The sequence below is a fragment of the Melanostigma gelatinosum genome, assembly GCF_949748355.1.
Source record: "Melanostigma gelatinosum genome assembly, chromosome: 1".
NCBI lineage: Eukaryota > Metazoa > Chordata > Actinopteri > Perciformes > Zoarcidae > Melanostigma > Melanostigma gelatinosum.
In genome coordinates, this window is record NC_136634.1 from 8514010 (window position 1) to 8535913 (window position 21904).

General features: G+C 44.5%; 1 protein-coding gene across 1 annotated transcript in view; it reads right to left on the reverse strand.

Moving 5' to 3' along the window:
- Positions 1 to 12283, reverse strand: part of LOC306784376 (cGMP-inhibited 3',5'-cyclic phosphodiesterase 3A-like) — a gene marked incomplete at its 5' end in the record, with an annotated part of 57897 nt that extends 45614 nt beyond the window's left edge. Inside the window, one exon of the mRNA XM_079278319.1 lies at positions 11369 to 12283. Coding sequence (XP_079134445.1) covers positions 11369 to 12283 — 915 coding nt within the window. The remainder of the gene's footprint in view (positions 1 to 11368) is intronic.
- Between the last annotated feature and the right edge of the window lie 9621 nt (positions 12284 to 21904).

Sequence of the window (21904 nt, forward strand, 5' to 3'; positions counted from 1 at the left end):
CGGGTCTGCTCTCAGCTCACTGCGCCTCAGCAACAGAGTATGCAACGGCGAGGAACAGGGAAGACCTCAGTCACAGTAGATTTGGTTGCTTCTTGAAGGTGACCAATCTTCATCACCGCTGACATTTCAGAACTGATGAGCTCATCATAGACAGCATGAGCAGCCTCTCACTGGAGGAGCCACCATTTTGTTTTCTGGACTTTGTCTGAATTCTGAACACAGATAAAAAGGGTCCTGACCCGACGTCTGCCTGAAACGACAGAGCCTTTGACTTGTGCCTGGGGAATGAATAACAAATGGCCGAAAGGAGAAACGCACACACGAGAGCGATTGCATGATCCTCCTGGCGGAGATAACGAAAGGTGCAAAATAGCAGAGAGACAAAGAGAGCCTGTAGTCACACGTCAAACTAAGTGACAGACCAGAAAGAAAGGCATCATGTAACGTCTGAAAGAGCCAGAGCGATGGCAGAGAGGAGGAGGAGGAGATCGGCCCTGGCTGACAGGCAGTAGGAGCCAGTGGAGAACTAAACTAGCAGTTCTCTCTGGCCCGTCATCACCTTGTCTTCCCTTCATCCACCATTCACAACAGGAGCAATGTAGCTGAAAGGCGTTAAGCTGCTTCTGGTTCCTTGGAACCCCTCTGAGACCCGTTTCGTGAAAACCCACCTGTACGACCGAGATGACCCACTAACACCCTCTCCTTTGTCACGCTGTACCTCGTTTGCAAGCGCACACGCTGGCGGCGACACCAGTTATCGCCTGTGCACAACCACAAACCCAAATGAGGCCGTCGCTTCTTTTTCTGTGGCTGTTTTAATGGGACATAAAGGCAGCGTAGAAAGTGTGCACACCGTGTAGGTGCACATGCGTGCGCGTCTGTGTGTGCGTGTGCGTGTGTGTGAGTGTGCGCAGTCTGTGCAACATCTGCTCAACCAGCCCAAGGCTCCTCGCCTCTTGAGAAGTGGGTCACGTTTCCCGATGACGTCAAAAGTCCTTCTGCCGCTCCAGTTTGTGGAGCTTTGCCAAAACCACCGCATGCCATTCCTCGTCCCGACAATGGAAACGCTCTCCCCGAAAGCCTCGATGAATCACCTGCCAAACCTCGAACAATTCTCAACTCTTAACACTGAAGCGGGTCTGACCATGACAGCGAGACACAAGGTGAAGGGTTGATTATTAACAGAGGGGGGGGAAAAAAAACATGATCAAAAAATGTCAACACACTACTCTACTCGACTAAAAGATTTAATCTGCAATATGTGGTCCAGAGCCATCGCTGTGATGCTGAACTGCCTTGAGCCTGAAGACCTGACACGAAACTCTTTCCACCGTCCATGGAGAGGACAGATCAGGGAAAAAGAAGAGAAGAGAGAGAAGAGAAGAGGGGTCTGCTACTGTAGGTGTAGAGATTTCATTTAAGCTGTCCAGTCCCGGGAGGACACGACGCAAGGTCAGCGAGAGTACGAATGGAACAGGAGCTAATGGAAAAAAGAGAGATGGTGTAGAGGAGAAACCTGAGGTACATAAGCATCAAAATAAAGGCTCAGTACGCATATTCTGTCCCTCTCTTTATAACACAGAGAGACTTTTCAGAGACATACAGCATGTGGCAATGAGTTATCTGGGTAGACGAAGGGCTGCGGATCCATTTGAAGTTTTCTAAAAACAATGGCTTTTCCCACGTCTTGCTTTCCGGGCGGAGATGTGACCTGAACCAGCTTCCATGGGTTGCACTCCACAAAGCAATTAGCGGGTGAGCTTAGCTATCTTTGGCAGGAATGATTGCTTGGAACCAACAGACCACTATCTACACTACACAGCACTTGTCTGACCACACACACACACACACACACACACACACAGAACAGCCTGCTGTTCATAGCCATCGATTGTGGCCGAGTATAAAACGGATGTCACCTACACAAGAACACGTCAGCTCTGACATCGTTTATTGTCACCAGGCAATGCGGAGCATAGCAGCAACAAATCAATAAGGCCTTGCCGAGCCAGTCTGCTGGGCCCTTTGTGTGTGTGTGTGTGTGTGTGCGTGTGTATTAGCAGGTGTTTACAGTGTACAGAAGAGAAAACCTGGAGGGGGGGGGGGGGGGGGGGGCACCACTTTATCATACTCCTCATGGACAAGAAGCCGAGGGCCAAAGCAAGGTTGAGGGAAAGGGAGCCATAGCTCGTGCCTTCATGTCACCGATGCTCTAACAATCGAGTAGAGACACACTCTCAAACTGAATAATAGAGTGTGTCGTCAAACTCTATCTCAGGGCCCTCTGGATGTCTTGTCCCAACCAAATACCGAACACGTGGAATTTAACTTGAGATGACATTCACTTTAAAAATATGATTAAATATTCATTGAGCTGAGCACATTGCGGGGGGGGAAAAACTTTTTCTAAACTTTTTCTCGTGCAGCATATTAATAAGTGATAATGTGCACAGACCTGTTTAAAATGAATGGTGCTGACAAATACAGATAAATAGGAAGCGTTAGGAAAGCAGATTGCTATTTTTAATTAATACAAATAACTCATTTACTTGAGCTGACCATAAGCGGTTTCTGTTTGCAGAGTCGATTCAGAAATGTGACCAAGGTACCAAAATAACGTCACACTGTTTACCTCAGCATCATAACCAGCATTCCAACATTGGAATTTGTTCGTACACACTATGCGTCCATAAAAGTCTAAATCATAAAGACACTGTATACCATCATCCAGCACAGCACTGCAGCTATACATTCTGCTTTTGATAACTGACTAATTGAAAGTGACTGCACGAAAACAGCCCTTAACCCAAAACCCTAAGACTCTCGCCGCTGCAAGGGGCGAAATAACCCGACTGACAGACAGATGTACAGACAGATCTTTTTCTCTCGAACATATTTCGAGAGTAAAACATGGCATTGAGCAGGGAACAGCAGAAGCCTTGTTGGCTGCAGGGACAGACAGGCTCATGGCGAGCCAGTGAGGCAGCGGGCTGGACGGACGGACGGGGGGGCTCACCAGGCAGAGGGTACAATAACACCATCGAGCTAGACAGACATGCAGCCTGCTGACAGAGGGAAATATATGTATTTTTTACTCCACGAATTGAGAGTTACTTCAGTTACTTTACAGATCAAGATTTTATACAAAACACAAGATCAGTTTATAAAATGTAACGCATTCTGTTGACAAGCTAACTTTAAGCCAATATAAAGCAAAATCATGGTCGGACAACAGCCGATGGGTTCCACAAAGGCCTCCACAAAGCTTTCTTAAACGTGATTGGTCAATACGACAAACAAAAACCTGAACGTTTCCGATACCAAAATCTTGCCCAGCTGCCTACAGACTGCTTTGCATGAAGATTCAGCCATTAGTAACCAACCAGCCAGTGAATTACTAAATACAACCATCCGTTACTGAAAACATCCTTCCTGTTCAAGCTCCTGAAATATATAATCAATTTATTGCTGACAAATGTTTGGATGTAGTGGATGGCCCCAGTCAGAGAGGTTCAAAATGTTTCTGCTGGTTAAATGAACGATGGCAGCAGCAGCAGCAGCAGCAGCAGCAGCAGCAGCAGCGACTGCGGCCTGCTCTGCTTCTAGTGGAGACAAAATGGCCAGACCGGACCTGAGGGACTTGCTGCACTTCCTCTCTGACATCAATCACAGGCCATGAGATCAATTTTTGTGGACGCCGCTTCACGTGAGATGGGAAATTAACAGTCGGTTCTTCCATTTGTTTTTCACACATCTGCTGACTGCAGCTATTTACGTCCAGGACTACTCTCCCCCCTCTCTCCGCTGCTACCTTCCTCTCACAAACATGCACACATACACACTCACGCACACACTTCCCGGGGCGATGTGAGAGTGTCCATTCATTCGTCAGAGGCCAGCTGCACACCTGGTGACAGCCCAGGATGGTGGTGTTGGCTCAGGTCAGTGTGTGCGGGGAGAGGGGGGGGGGGATGCTGGGTGAATGGGCCCACAGGCCTGTCCTTCAGGGTCTGCTCAACCTGCACATTCCAGTTCGTTTAGCGCCGGGGCTAACACAGGAATGTCCCCTCATGTGAAGGATCACTGTCTTAAAGGTGGGCTCCTCGTGTGATTGAAAAAGCCCTTCAGGAGGACAAATAGAGATGAAAGCAGAACATGCTGCGTTCAGTTCCACAAAGGGATGTGCTGCCCTGCCGGATACCTACTGGCACCCATCAACCTGCCCGTCCTATAAAGACCAAAAAACGCTGCTTCAACATTGCAAACACAAGCGTGTTGCGTACAAAGAGCCGGGAATCTAACTTCGTACAGATCTAAGACTGTCAAGTACCGAGAGTCATGCTTGGATGAATTAATGGTTATTCTTTGATCAGATGTGTCTGTTTGATTATAATTTTTCCAATTTTAGACTGTGTTGCAATCAGTGACACTTCCTAAATGCCTGTTTGTATTTATTTTTTTTAATATTTTTTTGGTTTATTTGATAAGGGACAATGCACATTAATAAAAACATTGCTGTAAATGCACCAGACTGAGCCAAGAGGCTATTTTTTCATCTGTAGTCCCAAGAGGCAGATAGTGTTAAGATGTTAGAGGTTAGGCGTATTTTGCTAAATGAAGAAGGGTTTGGGAGAAAACAACATTCATCTTCCTCTTGTATGCTGATAGGTGGCACCAAGGTGGGGGGAGATGGCTTTAGCCCTACGAAAGAAATAGCTCGATGTTTGATTCTTTGATGCTGCTTTTTCTCCTACCCCCAGAGAGTCCAATCTACGCACTGGGATGCCCTCTGGATCTACCCGTTCAAGTATAACGATATTCAGTGTGCTTCGGTAAACTAAAAACTTGCAAAAAAAGCTTGTCAAGAGGTTCAAGAAACTAGTGAAAGTTGAAGTTCAACAGCGGGCGAAGACCACTTGGCAGACGACCTCCTCCAGTACAGCACAGCAAACACAACCATCATCTGAAGCTGGAGTGAGCAGTATTTCTGCTGCAGTATTCTGTCTCCAGAGAAGCAACTTGTTGTCGACATTTCCTGTGGTCCCTTTCTGTGTTGCTTGTTTGTCTAGATGTGTAGTTTCTGTGTAATTCTTCGATCTTTCACTCGGTTTTCACCATTTTCTAAAGTCGTCTATTTCTACATTTGTCCTGTCCACCGTTCCTATCAGAGTGCTGAATGTTGTTCTACATTTTTAACGCGTGTGTTCGATGAAGCTGTGATTGTTTTTGCTCGTGAGAGGTACAGTAGTTTAGTCGTATGAATAGTTTGTCGGCATATCACACTTGAAATTGACTTTCAAATGCCACATGTCTGCATTTACATGTAGCCTTGTTTATTCATGTATTTACTACCTGCTTGGGCTTTCTAATCTAACATTTGAGAAGTTTGGCTTCTACATTTCTAAAATATGTGAAATATATCAACAAATGTATCATTATGGTAACAATATTCATGCATACACCTAATATATGTGCATATGCAAATGCCTCCAATTCTTCACAAACACACTCTCTCTCTCTCTCCTCTCTGTCTCTATCGTTGCCTCACAAACACACTTGCGCACAAGCACACACACCCACGTACTGTACGGACACACACATTTGTGCCAGGAACATTCTGTTCACCTCCATCACTGAAACAGTCTCATAACACAGAAAACTTGAGTGACATAATTGCCTGAGTTTAGATCAGACAGCAGAAGAAAAAAAGTACAGCGTGTAATCTACCCTTCAACACACACACACACACACACACACACATCAATAATGTGCTTCAGATTTACTATTCCATTCAAATGTGAGGCAGTTATTAGGATCCCGAGGTGTTAATATCTGGAGGCCTGTGCCTGTCTAGCAGTTCCAGCTGCGTTGGGTTGTGTCTGTGGTTTGAGGCCCTCCGTGTTTCTACGAGCGGATTCAACCTCTCAGCCTGCAGCAGCTGGCAGCCATCAAGCTGCTGGCAACACACACACGCTTACATGCACACACATGCTCACACAGACGTCCTTCCATAATTTCCATGGTAATCAGTAGGGAGCCAGATCGTGGTTGCGCCAGGGGAAGGGAAGAGAGGGAAGAGGGGCACTCAGCTTAGTGCTGGACTTCTGGTTTGGTTGGCTTATCGGGGATCAGAAACACAGGGCAAGAAGCAGAATACAAGCTACTCTTGTTGCTTTAAATGAAGGTAATGAAGGAACTGGACACAGATGGGTGAACTATGTAATGTAGAGTTTCAGGAAAATTCCGCTTTAATACAACTTGGGTCTTATTTTTTTAGTTTTTTTCCCATTGTTGCTGTTGGTTAACAATATATTGTTCTCACACGGTTAATGGCTGCGATAGGAACACAGCAAACTCACTAACAGGAGTTCAAATGGTTTCCTTCGATGATCATACAGGTTTAGTTCTACAATTTAGGCTTGCTGTTTCTCCCGATTTCAAATCTTTATGCAAGGCTCAGCGAATAAACCACTCGCTGTTTCTTCATATTTACTGTACAGACATGAGATTTCATACATTAAACTTCTCATCTGACTCACTGCAAGAAAGTGAATGACAATGTTTCCCAAAATGTCGAACTATTCATTTAAACAGGCCCGCTTAGACTTTTTGGGAAGAGAGGCTAATGGTAAAATAATAACACAAAGTGTTAGTTGTAAACATTGATCAGAGTTTAGCGAAAATGGCATGTTTCAGCTTTACAGTGTGCAGTGTGTAGTAGCGTTTGGCGACTTCTAGCGGTGTGGTTGCAGATTGCAACCAACTAAATCTGCTCTCGTGTGCCAAGCATGGAGCAGAACTACTGTGGTCGAGGCAAAAGTTTGAAAACAAGAATGTCCCTCTCTAGCCAGTGTTTGGTTTGTCCGTTCTGGGCTACTGTAGAAACATGGCGGACTCCGTGAAGAGGATCACGCTCGCTATGTAGCTATGAAGCGCTCATTCTAATGCTTCGGAAACACAGTGATTATTATTTCATGTGATCATACACTGCAGAAAACATACTTATTCACTCTGTATTACATTTATGCCAATAGATTCAGGTGCTCTCACTTTTGGTTGAAGCCCTCTCTTCCACCATATTGTGTGTGTGTGTGTGTGTGTGTGTGTGTGTGTGTGTGTGTGTGTGTGTGTGTGTGTGTGTGTGTGTGTGTGTGTGTGTGTGTGTGTGGAGAGGGGGGGGGGGGGTAAGCCTGGCTGTATTGCCTGGCCACTGCACAAAACCTTGAATGACCTACTTTCATTCCTATCCCAGTACCTCCACCCTTTGCCTCCTCACACACGCACAGCGCAGCGGATAGACTGAGACTGAACGGGGATTGAAAGTGTGAACTGGATCGCCCAATCACAAGACACACAGCCCCATGCTGATATCAGCTTCCTTTCCAAACGTAGGGGGAGGCTCAATGAGGCCGTTTCTAGCCCAGAGGCCAGTCCAGTCAACGAAAATGAAAAAAGAAAAAAAAGATCACATCCCACGAGGCTATCTGTTTGGAATACAAACAAGCTGTTTGGGATGAGAGTGTGCAGTGGCCCAGTGGTAAATCTCTGCCCTACAGGCTATCAACAGCCTCCTCCATCCAAAACGCAATTCAATTATGGACGGTGCAGCAAAAATAGAGTAACAGGAAACATTTACAACAGCAACAGTAATTGTGTTTGGATCCAATTCCACAGGAAGTCATTACCATAGATTTTAAGAATATCTTTATCATCCAAGTCAAGAAAGAATTTCCTCCTCTGGTGGGTTAATATTTGTGTTGGTGTCAGTGAGAGGACAGAGAGTCAAGGGCTGTGGAGAGGGATGGAGTTACTGACAGAAAAGGGAGTGGCTTCGAAACGCCTCCTAAAAAGCAGAAGTGTCTTGCTCGTGTCTACTCCCCTTCCTGGCTAATCAGCTCTGCAGCTCAGGTAGATTCAGTTAAAAACATTCCATGTGTGTTGGTAACATGGCAGACTGCTTTCCTCTGCATGAGAGGAGAGGAATTTCTATGACAGTGCTGATGTCTGCAGCGGGAGAGCCTCGGACTCAAATTTCCTGACACACTGTGAAAAGCGATCCACACCTCGTCCTCCAGTTCAATATCGCTGAAATACAGAAGACCGGCCTGTCATTTTGTATTAACCCAAGAAGAACTGTCCCACAGAGGCCCCCACTAACCACTATCAGATCAGCTGATAATTACTTTCTTTTATTCCGCGCATGATGGGAAGGACGTTGCGAAATGCACCGACTAAGTGAGCTGATAGATGCTGGCAGCCAATTTGTAATCAAAAAGGAGGGAAAATGTCTGTTTGTTAAATCTACAGTTGTGCAGAGTGAAGCATAGCCTCGGAGCATGCTTTTGGCCGAGCGGCGGAGGGCAACATGGCAGCTTTAAGGCCTGTGAGGAAGAGGAGACAGAAGGATTCCTCTTCGCTCTATTTATTTTCTGAATAAACTGTTTTTACACAGTGACTATCAATCTGAAGGGCCTTTATATAAGACTCGAAGGTCTGCGGGAGAAGCTTCCTTAGAAGAAAAAAGTTAAGTATCAACCGTAATCCTTCCTCCAGCCTCGCACTATTCTTCACACACTTCAGGCGGACAGCACTAATGCAAACATTGTCACGTCAACAAAGTGCAGATCTACTCCTTGTCACGGCGCTCTTACAGCTTCTTTAAAACATCGTAACTCTGTTGAACACAGCAGAAACACAAACGTCATTCGGCCGCTTTAGATCGTCTCACTGAGAAGCAGTACTTGGGGAAATTGAGGCCACAATACTGCCATGCAGTTCGCCTACATTTTGGCCTCCAGGCAGAGTCAGTTCGACACGTTATGCTGCGCTGCTCCAGTCACCATGTGGTGGTTGCATGGTGGCCCCCAAACGTGTGTCGACCCCCCTTAGGGAGGCCAGACCCCCGTGTGAGCGAGGTGATGACTAGTGTGGGTCAGCATGGGCTTGTTTACACATTACAGACCGCACAGACAAGACACGGTTAAGACAGCATATGTCCGCCATGTGTGTCTCAATTACAGGAAGGCCATGACGGCTCAACTGCTTAGCACCGCCACCAAAGATGAGAGCGAACGCTAGAACACTCAGGTTTCGTTCGAGATAATCGAATGAAGTCTTGACTTTCACGTAGACTGTCAAGAATGTCAGAGCACTGTCTTTATGCGCCACAACAGAGACATGCAATAGAGATCATCACGCAGCAGAGGGCTCCAGCCTGGCCGAGCTGACAGAGCAGAGGCAGAGATGCTGGAAATGTTGAGCATCTTTGCATGAAAGTGTCACTGTCTACATTGTTTGTCTGGTGGTTCCATCCTGCTCAGCTTTTATTGGGAGAAAATAAATCTGAAGCACAAAAAGAACCGTGTCAATTGCATCAATAGTAGCTGTTTACGACTGACGTCTTGATTTTAGGGCTGTTTTTATTGTTCTCTGAGTAACTCCATCTTGAAGTCCTTAAAGTAACGGAGTCTGAATCCAAGAGCAATGCCATTCATCATCTTGTTTTTTTACACATTTGGTGTCTTTGAAATAGTGTGTTCTTGTGAGGGATGCAGTGAATTTATGACAGCTTGGTTGTCTAATGCCCATGTTCGCTCTTACCACAATAGAAATATTACTTTGTGAAGTGGAAAAAATGTTTCTTTGTTTCTAAACGTATATCCAGTTTTCTTCTTGTTTTTTTATTGGGTAATCACAGAGATTGTAGAAAAAAAGGCTATAACTTTATGATCTAATGCAACAACACCAACAAATATATACAAAGAAGTATACAAAATGTAATATTATCGTTGTGTTTGTGAAGACATATTTGTAAGTTCTGAGCATTTGTTTCTTTCCATCACTTGCAGCATTGATCTTTAAAACACAACAGAGTGTAAAACAATCTGCTCCCTGTGCACATGCTTGTTTACAGCCATACAGTAACTCTTCAATGCAAACAGCCAGACATTTTCAAACTCATCACTCGTTGACACAACAAAGATGCATCCTCACTCCATCACTGCAGCAAACCAACGACTGAATATCAAATGAATGACGATTGACACTCGAACAAGCTTCAGCTGAGACATCAAACCTGAAGCAGAGTAAAGTATTGACTGAAAAATATCTCAGGATTTCTTCATATCTGATTTGTGTACGCAGGAGTGTGTGAGCAACACAAGCACACGACAACGCTAACCGGCTCTGAGAGCTGAGGGCATCTTTCAAGTGGCCGGGCCGCTGGTGCAGCCTCTCATCGCCAACCTAACCGCACTCACAGGTCACAACCAGAGCTTTGATCGCTCCAAAAATCTGTTTCCAATTCACATGCTCAGCATTGATTTTCCATAAGGAGGGCTGAGGAGCTGATATGAGTCAGCTCCCCTCCTTTTAACACAGGTATGCATGTGTATCAGGAGGTTTAAAAGCCAGCTGCTATACATTCCTGGAGTTTAAGGACTGCAATCCCCGATAAGTGATGAGCAGCAAGTGGTATTAAAGTCCAGGACGGAAAGATAATAATGCACTCGTCAGTGTTGTGGCAGTGGCTCAGAGATCATCTGGGGAGAATGTTTGACATAAATAATTAGGGATGAGATGAATCATTGGAATCGTGTCCTCAGCTTCCCTTTCTCATCAGCACTTGAAAGCTGTTACTAAAATAGCCTCCCTTCAGCTACAAAATACCAAATGTACACTATACTGTATATATTTATGAATAAATGACCACCTTGGTCTAATGGGTGCAACGTTTTTAGAGAAAAAATTTGGAAAATTTGGCCGAGTTGATCATTTTAGTAGGAGACGATGTATCATTTTCTTAGGAGAAAACATCGAATGAAGCATTACTGTATATAACAATGTTCCTGAGAAGGCAAAGAAGAAGAAAACACATTGTAAAGTGTTATAATTCCATGTTTGCCTTCAAATGGCTCCACAGAATATGAAAAGAGATCAGTCCAAAGAGGATCTGTGCAGATCAGAGAAAAACAACTGAGATCAAACCACAACTGTGTAATACACACTGCAATGTAAAACAGGAGCATGCCATGTAAACACATAATAATAGCTAATTACAGTAGTATTATTATGATTATTATCATTTGTATGATTATTGTTATTATCTCTTATTGTTGTTGTTGTTGTTGTGTGATACACTACACATGGTAGTGGCATACATCATTTAAAAAAAAACTCTGCAACCCTCAATATGATATGCATTAACAGCCATAATAATAATCATAATAATTCGAATCAGTCATAAAAGGCCAACAGTTTTAATTGCCATTCCACTGCTCCCTCCTTTCGCCTCAAACACAAAACGCATCATTGGAAAGAAGAAAACAAGGCAGAAATTGAAAAGTTGAATGGGACAGAAACTTCTTACCTGGTCCCTCTGGATGCATGGCAGAGAGGTCCGGCGATGTGACTTACTGTTGGACTGACTGTGTGCCATGTCTGAGGCTATCACAGGACTGGACCTCCTGCGCCTTTTAAATACAGGGATCTCTTCCCTAGCTCCAGTCACGGGGGTGCAGCCCTCCTTGTGTCTCCCTTGGTTGGGAAGGAGCTTGTCAGCATACCTCGCCAGCAGGATGCCCAGCACTCCAACCAGGTACGCTACGTACGGTCTCCAAGTGGCCCGTACTTTGTGCAGCGAGAAAAGTGAGATAGTCCTGACTAGGCTAATGAAAACGACCACAGATATGCCCTGGTTCAGCCGCGCTACCATGAGTGCGCCGGTGGCCACGCAGATGAGCACGACCACGGCTGCTGTCGTGAATGAAAATAGCTGCTCATCTGTCCCGTCCAGGAGAGACCACGCTGCTGCTTCGCCCAGGTGGCACACGGTTAGGAGGGAGAGGGCGGTCTGGATTAGAACTCCGCAGCGGATGAAGTAGACACCGACCCAAAAGAAGGCACATACCAGGGTGAACAAAGAGGAAACAACACTCCAGCAAGTTTGCGACAGCTCCGCCGCGCAGCCTGAAACGAAGTGAAGGAGAGACGATGAATGCGAGGGTCTGTTGTCAGCGCTGCTGCTGCTGGCTTCAGCTCTCCAGTCTGCACATTTGACCAACAGAGCGAGAAAAACAGAGAGCGACCCCACACACACCGCACTCCGGAGTCTCTGGGAACTCCGTATTTGTGTGAACATTAGCCTCACCCACGACTCGTAATCTCGGTCACTGCACAGTGGGATGACACATGTTTTCACATAACCATTGCGATCCGGTGCGCCGAAGCTTTTTTCATGAGCGCTCTGCGCACCGGCACTGTCAGATTCTGCAGGCATCGCCATCACTCATGGTAGATATGAAGTATGAGGAAGTCTATAATGCATCTATAGCAGTGTGGTCATGGGACAGGACAAGAGTTAGTGACAACCGTCATTTATTATCCTGAAAAAGTGCAGCGAATACGCGCCGACGGGTCTCCATTTACGCATGGAGATGTGCTGCCACTGAACGCATTTCCCTTTGTTTTTCCAGGTGCGGGTTGAAACATGGCATGAACAGAGCCCTGAATGACAGAGAAACTCAGAAGTTATTCAGATCTAGGGCACTGCTGCTCTGCACGCACGCGTCCTGCGTTGCCCCCCTTCCTTTGTGGAGCGCCGTCTCTTTGACTTCTGCTGTCCTTCTCTTCGCTCTGTGGCTCCTCCACGGCCCGGTCCGTGCAGCAGCGGCAGTCTTTTACAAAACGTCATCAGTCCCGTTCCGTGAGCATTCAGCGATAAAACGCGCTCCCCCTGTCCATTGTTTGACCACTTCCCGGTCCCTCCTGATAAAGTAGAGGTTCCCTTTTACTTTTGAGGATACACGCTGCTGAGGAATTTAAGCAGTTTGACCTGGAGTCCGTCAGGTTTTTGCTCGGCGTTTTGAGGTGCTAATCCGGACTGTTTGTCACCAGCTCTCCAACCAGTCGCGAGTTTCTGCTCATTCACACCCCCGAGTTCCGACTCCACGCAGGGAGCAAGATAGTGCAGCAGCAATGAAACCCCTCATATCTTTCCCCAAACAGACCAGCAGGCGTTGGCCTCATTATATCTGACTTTGGTCTCGATTGGTCTTTTTTCTTCAACATTTTTGAATGTAAATAAAAATTAAAAATAAAAATAAAAAAAAATAAATATATATATATATACACACACACCCGTATCTTCTTATGTTGTTGACATTTTTATTCAAACTGCAACAAAACCTGTTTTTGTATCAAATGGAGTTGACCTATATTTTCCCAGTGAGTTCCACTCTGAATGGAATAAACATGGTGGATTTAGGCACAGACATTTAAGGCCATATTTGATCCCAATGGGTGCATTTTGATTTGTGGTTTTGGTGGCCGAGCCAAACTGAGGGTTTAAAACTGTCTTGCCATTAATTGATCTTTAACTAGAGAATAATATCGATGCTGATGAGGGAAATGGACCTCTTTATGCAACCTCTTTTGCCGTGAAATGCTTGTGGTTGCCCTCCAGCTTGACTCCTGATGCACCCGCTCTACCGGGTCATTGAAATATTCATCCCACTTTCAGTGTCACCGACGGTGTGTTGCGTCACAGTGGAAGGTCTCCATCAATGTTTCAGCATGCAGATCTTCCGTGGACTGAAAAGTACATCACAGTTCAGGAGGCACACGTGTGTACCCTCGTATGCGACGCTCTCATGGGATCACACCCTCTCACATATACAGTTCAGACATCTACTGCCAAGCATGCACGTGTAATCTCGCTCACGTTTGCTGATGCAAACACAAAGAAGCTGACGCACATACTGTGTAGTCAGTCTGTTTCTCGACTTTCTTTAGCCCTGAAGCTTTTCAACATCTGGTCTTCTCACAGCATCTGAACGAGGTCGGAGCATAAGAGACAATGCTCTATCGTGCCACGCTCTTGCTTTTGCAACCCCAAGGCCTTCATTCATTTATGGAAATCCTGCTGCAACCTTAATTAGGACTCATTTCTGTGACGCTGATGTTCTCTACCTGTGCTCATTCCCGGCTGAGACAGGTCAGCGGGACTCCTTCTATCTATCGGTGTAGACAGAGTCCTGTGTATCCCTTGTCGGTTGTGATTAGCAGGAGGCACGGGAGGAGTAGAAGCGCTAACAGGGAGCGATAGGAGCAGGAGGAGGCCATGTCCTGTCCCTCACCTCTCAGCACATGCTCACTGAGTGCCAGACAGCTCTTTCAATGCAGTGCATCACACAGGGAAGCGGCTGGCTCCAAGTAGGAGCAGATTCTTGCGACAACATCTTCGTTTTCTTTCCATCTTATCGAAGCCCATGGGTAACCTTTCTTTGGAAGAGTTGAAACAATACTGCTTCATCTGACTGGTTTATTTCATGGATGACGGGAACAGAAACATTCCCTCTACAAACAGAAGATAAGAGCACGACAAAGGAGAGGGGAGTTGAAGTCAGCCAGAAAACAGGATACAAGGCAAGCATTCACTTTTCTTGTAGGATACCATGGTGCACTCATGGTGTGACGTTGTTGGTCCTCATTTACAATTCAGAGACAAATCCATTATGTGAGGGCCAAAAGGTTGTCCAAAACAACTGTATCAATGTGTGGTGATATAATGTGAAATGATGCAGGTTTTGTTATGGGCTGGAAAACAAGAAAGAAATGACAGTTATACCAGATGTGAAATATCTGGAACAAAACCCGTGTTCTCAACTGTGAAAGCCAATAGCTGTCCTTGTTTTCCTGCAAACTGTCAATGGCCATGAATGAAACTCATCATAACCTGCATCTTCCTCCTGTGAAAAGCATCACTTTGTGGTTCAGATGAAGATGAATCACCACAGTTCTCAGCAACCACTGCAAGCAGCATCTCCGGACAAGATCATTGTGGAAAAGAAAATCCCGGTCGTCCCTGCAAACTCGTCTAGAGGCCATTCTGAATTACCCGAAATAATTTGAACGACTGGAGAATGCACACGTAACTGTCTTACCCTATTTGGCAACGTCACGGTCCATTGTAAAAGAGGAATCTTTTCATGAGGAGCAATTAATCAAACATCTGGTTTGAATGTTGAGGGTAGCATGGGGGGGGGGGGGGCAGTCATCTGATGACCTACGCTGGCCTGATGTATACTCGGGAAGTGTGAATGTCCTGCAGAGTTGTTTACCACTCAACCCCCTCACCATGCAGCCCCTACATGCTGTCATCACAGCCAACATCACAATGAACTGATGATCTACTCTTCAGGCAAATATGGTTGTAAATAGCTTTCAATAATCTTAAATAGAATTATCCATCAAGAGGAGCTGTGTGACACTCTGGCAGGAATTGTAATGAGGTTACAGCATGATGCAGAGTTGAAAGACTAAATCAGAGGGAACGGAGAGGCTGAATAGAGTGATGGAGACAAGTTTACATTGTGTTTGGCACTTGTGTGCATAGTGAGATCCATCGCAGCGTTTTTACCAGCCCTCATGGGCAACGGTCGGCTCATGGCCAAGTTTCCACGAAGGTGCTGTGGACACCCGTCTCCCGCCATCATATACACAGACATGCACGTGCACACACTTCCTGACACAGTCATTTATCTGCCCGTGTGTGTACACACAGTTGTCCACAGAACAGGGGCCTTCTAGGTTGGACACCCGCAGGCATCGCCAAGCTTCCGTTCTCTTTAGAGACATGGATCTGACCTTACGTTGTCACCCTAACTGTAATTAGTCCGTGCCTTCTTGTATTACACAATCACTGTAGTCTACTGTTGAAGAGGAAATGCTCTGTCTCTGTCTCCTGTGTTTGTTGGTAAATAAAACTGCTGCCTCGCTAGACATGGCAAACTGTAGCATACTGTATCTAGAAGAAGGGTTATAAAATGTCACTCCAAAACAGGTGTCTATATACAGTACAGGCACATGCAAACGAATACACACACACAAACACACACACAAAAACACGGATATAGCAGATGAATTTCTGAAAACTGATGCCAATAAAAATTCTGTACTATGTACTGCGAATAGTTGTTTTGGTTTTGATTCAGTATCTTAAATGTTGCTCGTTTTCATGACAGAAAATGTGTCACCGCCTGAATATTTCCTCTGAACACAAACTCTGAACCAAAACCAAAACTAATTTAATTATTTTGGTAGCTGAAGGTCTCATTACTAGAAAAGTAAGATCTTGGACAGACTTCAAATGAAAAACATATTTGTTAAAAACTTTAATAAACAACTGAAAAATGTGCACAAACCTGCTTCAGGAGAAACTTGTATCATTTTGATGGATGTTATTTAATAAAAGGTCAAATTATAAGTCTAATTACGACCCTATTTTCCAACTATAAAATACAAATTAAGAGTTTACCTAAAAAACACACGATGAGCTCATAAATATGATGCATTTTTATACAATGAACTAACCTGCACTTTACAAAACAGTTGAAGTTAGCTCCCCCTCTCCCAACTACAACAGTCAAATGCTGCGTACACGTTACTGCGTTGGTATTATAATCCAACATTATAATATATTACACCATAACACTCACAGGAGCAGCACCTATTCTTTTAGGTAGTACTTTCACATCGTGGTATTGCTACTTACATATAACACAATTATACATTTTGTTATGGACAAACTCATCATACACCGACGTGGCATGCTTTGGTAAAAAAGGTTTCATACGTCCCCACCGTGCACACACAGGCAGAACGTGTGCACACTAGTGGGGCTCAGTTTTTGGAGAATGACGGGGAAGAATATTGGAATTGAATTAGAAGACGGGTACTTAATTCACTGGTGTGGGTGGGAGCACCGCGGGCAGAGAAAGAGAGAAAGTTGAAACATTGCCTCGGATGAATAATGTAATTCCAAGGTTTGAGTGGAAAAGGAGCCACAAATTGTATTGCATATATATGCAGGGGAGTTGCATGTATGAGTTTTGAATATTTGATGTCAAAGTTTTCTATGCTGCTCTGCCGCCACAGCTCGCTCAGACCATGTGGCAGCTAGCTGGCGTGGGAGGTGCTGCTTGTCTTGGACACTAGATATCTGCTTGAGCCTGAGATTTATGCTGACACGGGGAAACTGCAGGAACTTGTATTATATCTCTCTGTCTCTCTTGTTCTATGGAGTACAGATTTACTTCCTAAGCCTTCTCAAATAATGCAAAATAAAACTGTAGATCAGGGCTCCACACACCAGGCAGCCCAGTGTAATTGGTCCATGTTTGTTCAAGACATGCCAGGAAAAACACCGGCCGTCCACCTTGTATGAGAGTTGTCCAGCACACAAAAGTCAGCTTTCATATGGGCATCTGGGCCAGGCGAGAAAGGCCAAGGGAGCTGACTGCTCGCTTCTATTTTTTCAACGTCAGTTTACATGTTTTCCTAAACATGAGGAATGCTGCTGGGAGCTCAGGCCCAGAAACAGATCCTTAGGCCCTATTCACTTGTTAAGGAAACAGGGGGTCATGGCTAAAGTGCTTCACGGCAACTTTCCAGTCGGGAAAAAAGGATGAGGGTAATGGACAACCTTTTCCAAAAGCATAATCACAAACAATCAGTCCGATTCGTATCGACTGCAACATACTTCTGCCTTGTTCTGTGTGTTTAAATAAGTAATTACTTGGAACAACCCTGAAACATACATCACTGTTGGGAGAAACCGTGATGATTTACTTCAACTGAAAGATCACAAGGACCTTTAAGGGATGACAAAACCCCATGACTGATGAAACCGGATGAAGTCAAAAATGCTTCGACTGTTTTTAGCTCGAAATGACTGTCAAGCTAAAAACAAGTCTGTTTTTTAGGCTTTGAGCAATTGACGTTTTGGAGACCCAAGTTTCCACTTTGTAGCGACAAAATTAGATTGATGAATAATCTGAGACCTGTTGAACAGACAAATGTAGATGCTTAGAGTTTCCTTTTCTAAATGATATGGTAAAATACATGACTCAGCATAATGCATTATGACAACACAATCTCATAAACCGTATATTATTAATGCAAACTATTTCAATATCAATAATGGATCACCAACACTTTACTGCTTTGGTTCGCTCTCACTGCTCTCATCCGCACTGGTTTAGGCAGCAGAAACTCTAAAATGTAACTTACCTGCTCAGCACAAAATGTCAGACAAAGAAGGTTAGCGACCAGCTGGTAAACACAGCGGAACATTTAGCAGCTGAAGAGCAGATATCTCACTCCGGAGTTGGTAGGGACCAAAAACAGAGATGAAAGAGCGTTAATATTGGATCTGTTAATATTCACCAGGTGGACGGGAACACAACTAAATGAATGATAACGTTGCTCTGTGTCTGTTGGATGTGTAAGGGTTTGCTCACATGCTTGCCATATCAACTTAAAAAGTTTTCAGTTACAAAACATTTGTTAATGCAGGTTTAAAAAGTAGTTCATGGTGAATGAATGTCACCATTTCTAGATAATGTTGTCTTTTGCTGTTACAGCCTCATGTTACCTTACATGCATACAAGAGGCGGCTTAGGGAGGACTTCATTCACAGAGGAATCCGGTAAACATGCTATTGATCTTTCAAAGGCCTGACACAAACAATTATCAAGCATGAAAACCAACGGAACAATTTCGGGTAGTGCTCAGAATCAGCCAACAGCTGTGGGCTTTCAGTGATGCACGCAAGTCAACTTTCCTCTCCTGGGGCCAAACGCTCCAAACTTCAGACATTCATAAGGCAGTTTTTCTGAATCACTTGTCAGGTGATTCACCGTAAAACACGGTTTCAAAAGAAAGAATGAGATCTCAGCTCGATGTTGGCTGACCTTTGGCAAAAAGTGCAGACAGACAAAGACAACAGACAGAGAGACAGAGAAAAGACAGGACACCACAGCAGACTTCCTGTCCCCTCAGCCTCTTCCCGGCTCTGTCCGATCAGCTCGAATCTCACATGGCTGGTCTTCATCTCTAGATTCTGACAGCCCCTCTCTCTCTGCTTTTTGTGTGACTTTTATTTGGGGCAGAGGCTTTTAAGCTGCCATGTATCCTCCGCTGTTTGTACCGTTTATCCTGGTTGCCATCACAGAGCGTGGCGCCCGCACCCGTCAGGCCCGTCAGGCCCGTCTCGGAGCAGAGAAGAGGAGGAAGTGATCTGTAAAGTGTGTGGTCCTTCAAGAGGAAGCAGGCAGATTGAGGCCTCCATTTACAAACTCTCACTCTACACTCTTGTTCCCTTCTCTATCAATAACATTTTATGAGAAACACCTACATGGTTGATACACTGAACAGAGACTTTTAAGGCAACGTTTTTGCTTCTTAAATTGAGAATATAAAGCATCTCCGCCCCTTCTCTTTTCTTCCTCTATCAACTGAGTAGGAGGGACCAACCGTCTCCCATTAAGAACTGCGTGAAGACAGTTGTGTAGACGGCAACAGGCTTTAAAAAGCCCTATTTAGTCTTCCCAGTGGCTATTTGACGTCATTTAATGGAGGAAAGGCTGCCTTAAGTAAACTGACAAAAATGAGAAACCTCTCTAACAGCTTACAGTTGTCATTTGGTTTAAGCCTGCGCGTTGTAAACATCAGGGAAAAGTCGTGCGTGATCTTTGCCGCTCATGAGCCTCTGCTGAGTGCAATATGTGCAATAAGCGTTACGTTTGAACACAACAGAATCTTAAAGATTATTAATTATGTACCTCATAACACAGGAATGCAATACGTCTTACTCGATAAGTCTTGAACACGCTGTTATAGTTTCAGAGATCCAAACATCATGGCATTCATAAATGAAAGCTTGACCCCAGCAGCTAAAATGTGATAATGAGCTTTGCAAATCCAGATGTGCAGTAGAGGTGGACTGAAGGAGAAGAAAGAGCGAGGGCATATACCTCACCTTCATATTTTTATTTCCTCCTTGAGTAAAACAGCAATCTTTCCCCCGTATTTACATTTTATGCAATCCAAGCATGACTGAGTCACAAAACCCAGACAGTGCTGCCCAGGAAAAGGGAAACATTTAGAACCTTTTGGCTAAAATGTCAAACTGATGGCGGTGACAATGCAAACACTTCTCGTGTTTGTCGAAGCACTTTATCCTCCCCACCTTTTCCTACATTTATTTTCTTCACGTTCTCGTGTCAAGTCACTTTCTCTCGGTTGGTCAAGTATTAAACCCCTAAATAGGTTCTAGATTGCTATTTTAATGGACACAAATATAATACTGTCAGTTAGCAGCAGCTCAGCAAAAGCATTTCATCTATAAATCCAGTGCTTTGTTGGTAATAGGGATTTCTCAGACTGACGTTGTTTAGACAGAGATTCAGATTGGCACAGAGAGAGCACGTGTGTTTAATTTACCACGAAACTTCCGGAATTTCATTGCTATCTTTGAAGGCATAAAATCAAAACAATTAAAATTCTTGAATCAAAGCCGCACTGTTTTCCTGTATTCTTTCGCTGTTACTGGATGAGAAGCTTCGTCTGACTCCTCTTTTGTTGAGAGCAAAAGAGATTTGGTTGAATTTACGGAAGGCATGTGTGCCCCGGGATGAACATGAGCTTGTGTCAGGAGTGTTTATAAGAGCCGTGTGCACAGTCACTCTGTACCAACAGATCCCCGTTACCCTTTAAAGGCAAAGCCTGCGGAGATACATGTTATTGTTGAAATCGTGATTGAGAACGAGGGGTACACACGTTTTGGTCTGCGTTGCCCCCGAGCTGAAACACTGTAATACATTCCTCAGGATATAAGTCAAATATAGAAAATGTTATAACTTTGCACTTTAAACATTGAGCACTTTTCCTTTAAAAATATTCCATCACAGTCAGTACGTATTGTGTTTGAATCTGTAGGACTACAGTGAGGTTAAAGACCTCAACGGCATCTGGATTCTCCTGTGTGTCCTCTGTAATGAGTTTCAACACATTTACAATTCACTCAACTACGAGAGCACTTATGAAAGAATCGGTTTTAAGTCACAGTCGTCTTCGCTAAGAATTTTTTCATGTTGACAAAACATTTCGTTGACTTTTGAACCCTGTGACGCCCTGACTGCCTCTCTCTCTCTCTCTCTCTCTCTCTCTCTCTCTCTCTCTCTCTCTCTGGAAACTGTAATAAGTACTACAGTACACCGAGTACAGACATGAGCTAAGTTTCTCAGAATATATGGTGCTGAAACATTTCTCTTGGTCTGCATTATGCACAAGTTATTCACGGCTCACTGGGTGCTTTCAATAATTAAAGTGCTAAAATGGCATATGTTAAAAAATTTAAACCCCCCCCCTTTTGCCTTACTTGTGCACTGGACTGTTCCTCTCACTATCCTACCAGTTTCATGTGCATGCTGGGATGCGCCTTATAGCGACTTCAAGAAAAGACAAGTTAAAGAAATGGAAAACATCAGGAAACAATTCTCATTCTGACTTAATGTGCGAGCTATTCTTATACTTTCTATTCGATCAATATTTGACATAATCATGATAATGTTTTCTCTGAAGTGTGTTGGCGACAACATCATCCTTATCTGACTTATGGGCTTTAAGATATAACATATTAATGGATTTAATAATTTAGACAAGACATCGTCAGAACTCAAATAAAACAAATACAGTCTCCAAATGCAAAACCCCCCGAAACATTCACTGGAAATACTGAATAAAATATCTCCAGGAGAGTGCGATGGGAGCTGCTGAAGTGTGTCCTAGCCCTGTGGTATCAGATTAAGGGTTTAATGACTTCCAAAGGCCCAGGTCATTTCCTGTCTGGTGCTCAGACCTGTGTGTGTTGGACTTGGACTTTCCCTGCAGCCCTCCACTCTGCTTTGCCTCAACTGGACAGTTCCCTGGGGAGGGGGCCGAAAACATAGTCCAAGTGGTAAAAGCCAAAGACTTGGAGCTCTCAGACAGACCAAACCATCAGGCCCTGGCACTGATCTAATCTGCGCTGGGCAAAGAAAACCCAGCACTGCTTGTTATTTCT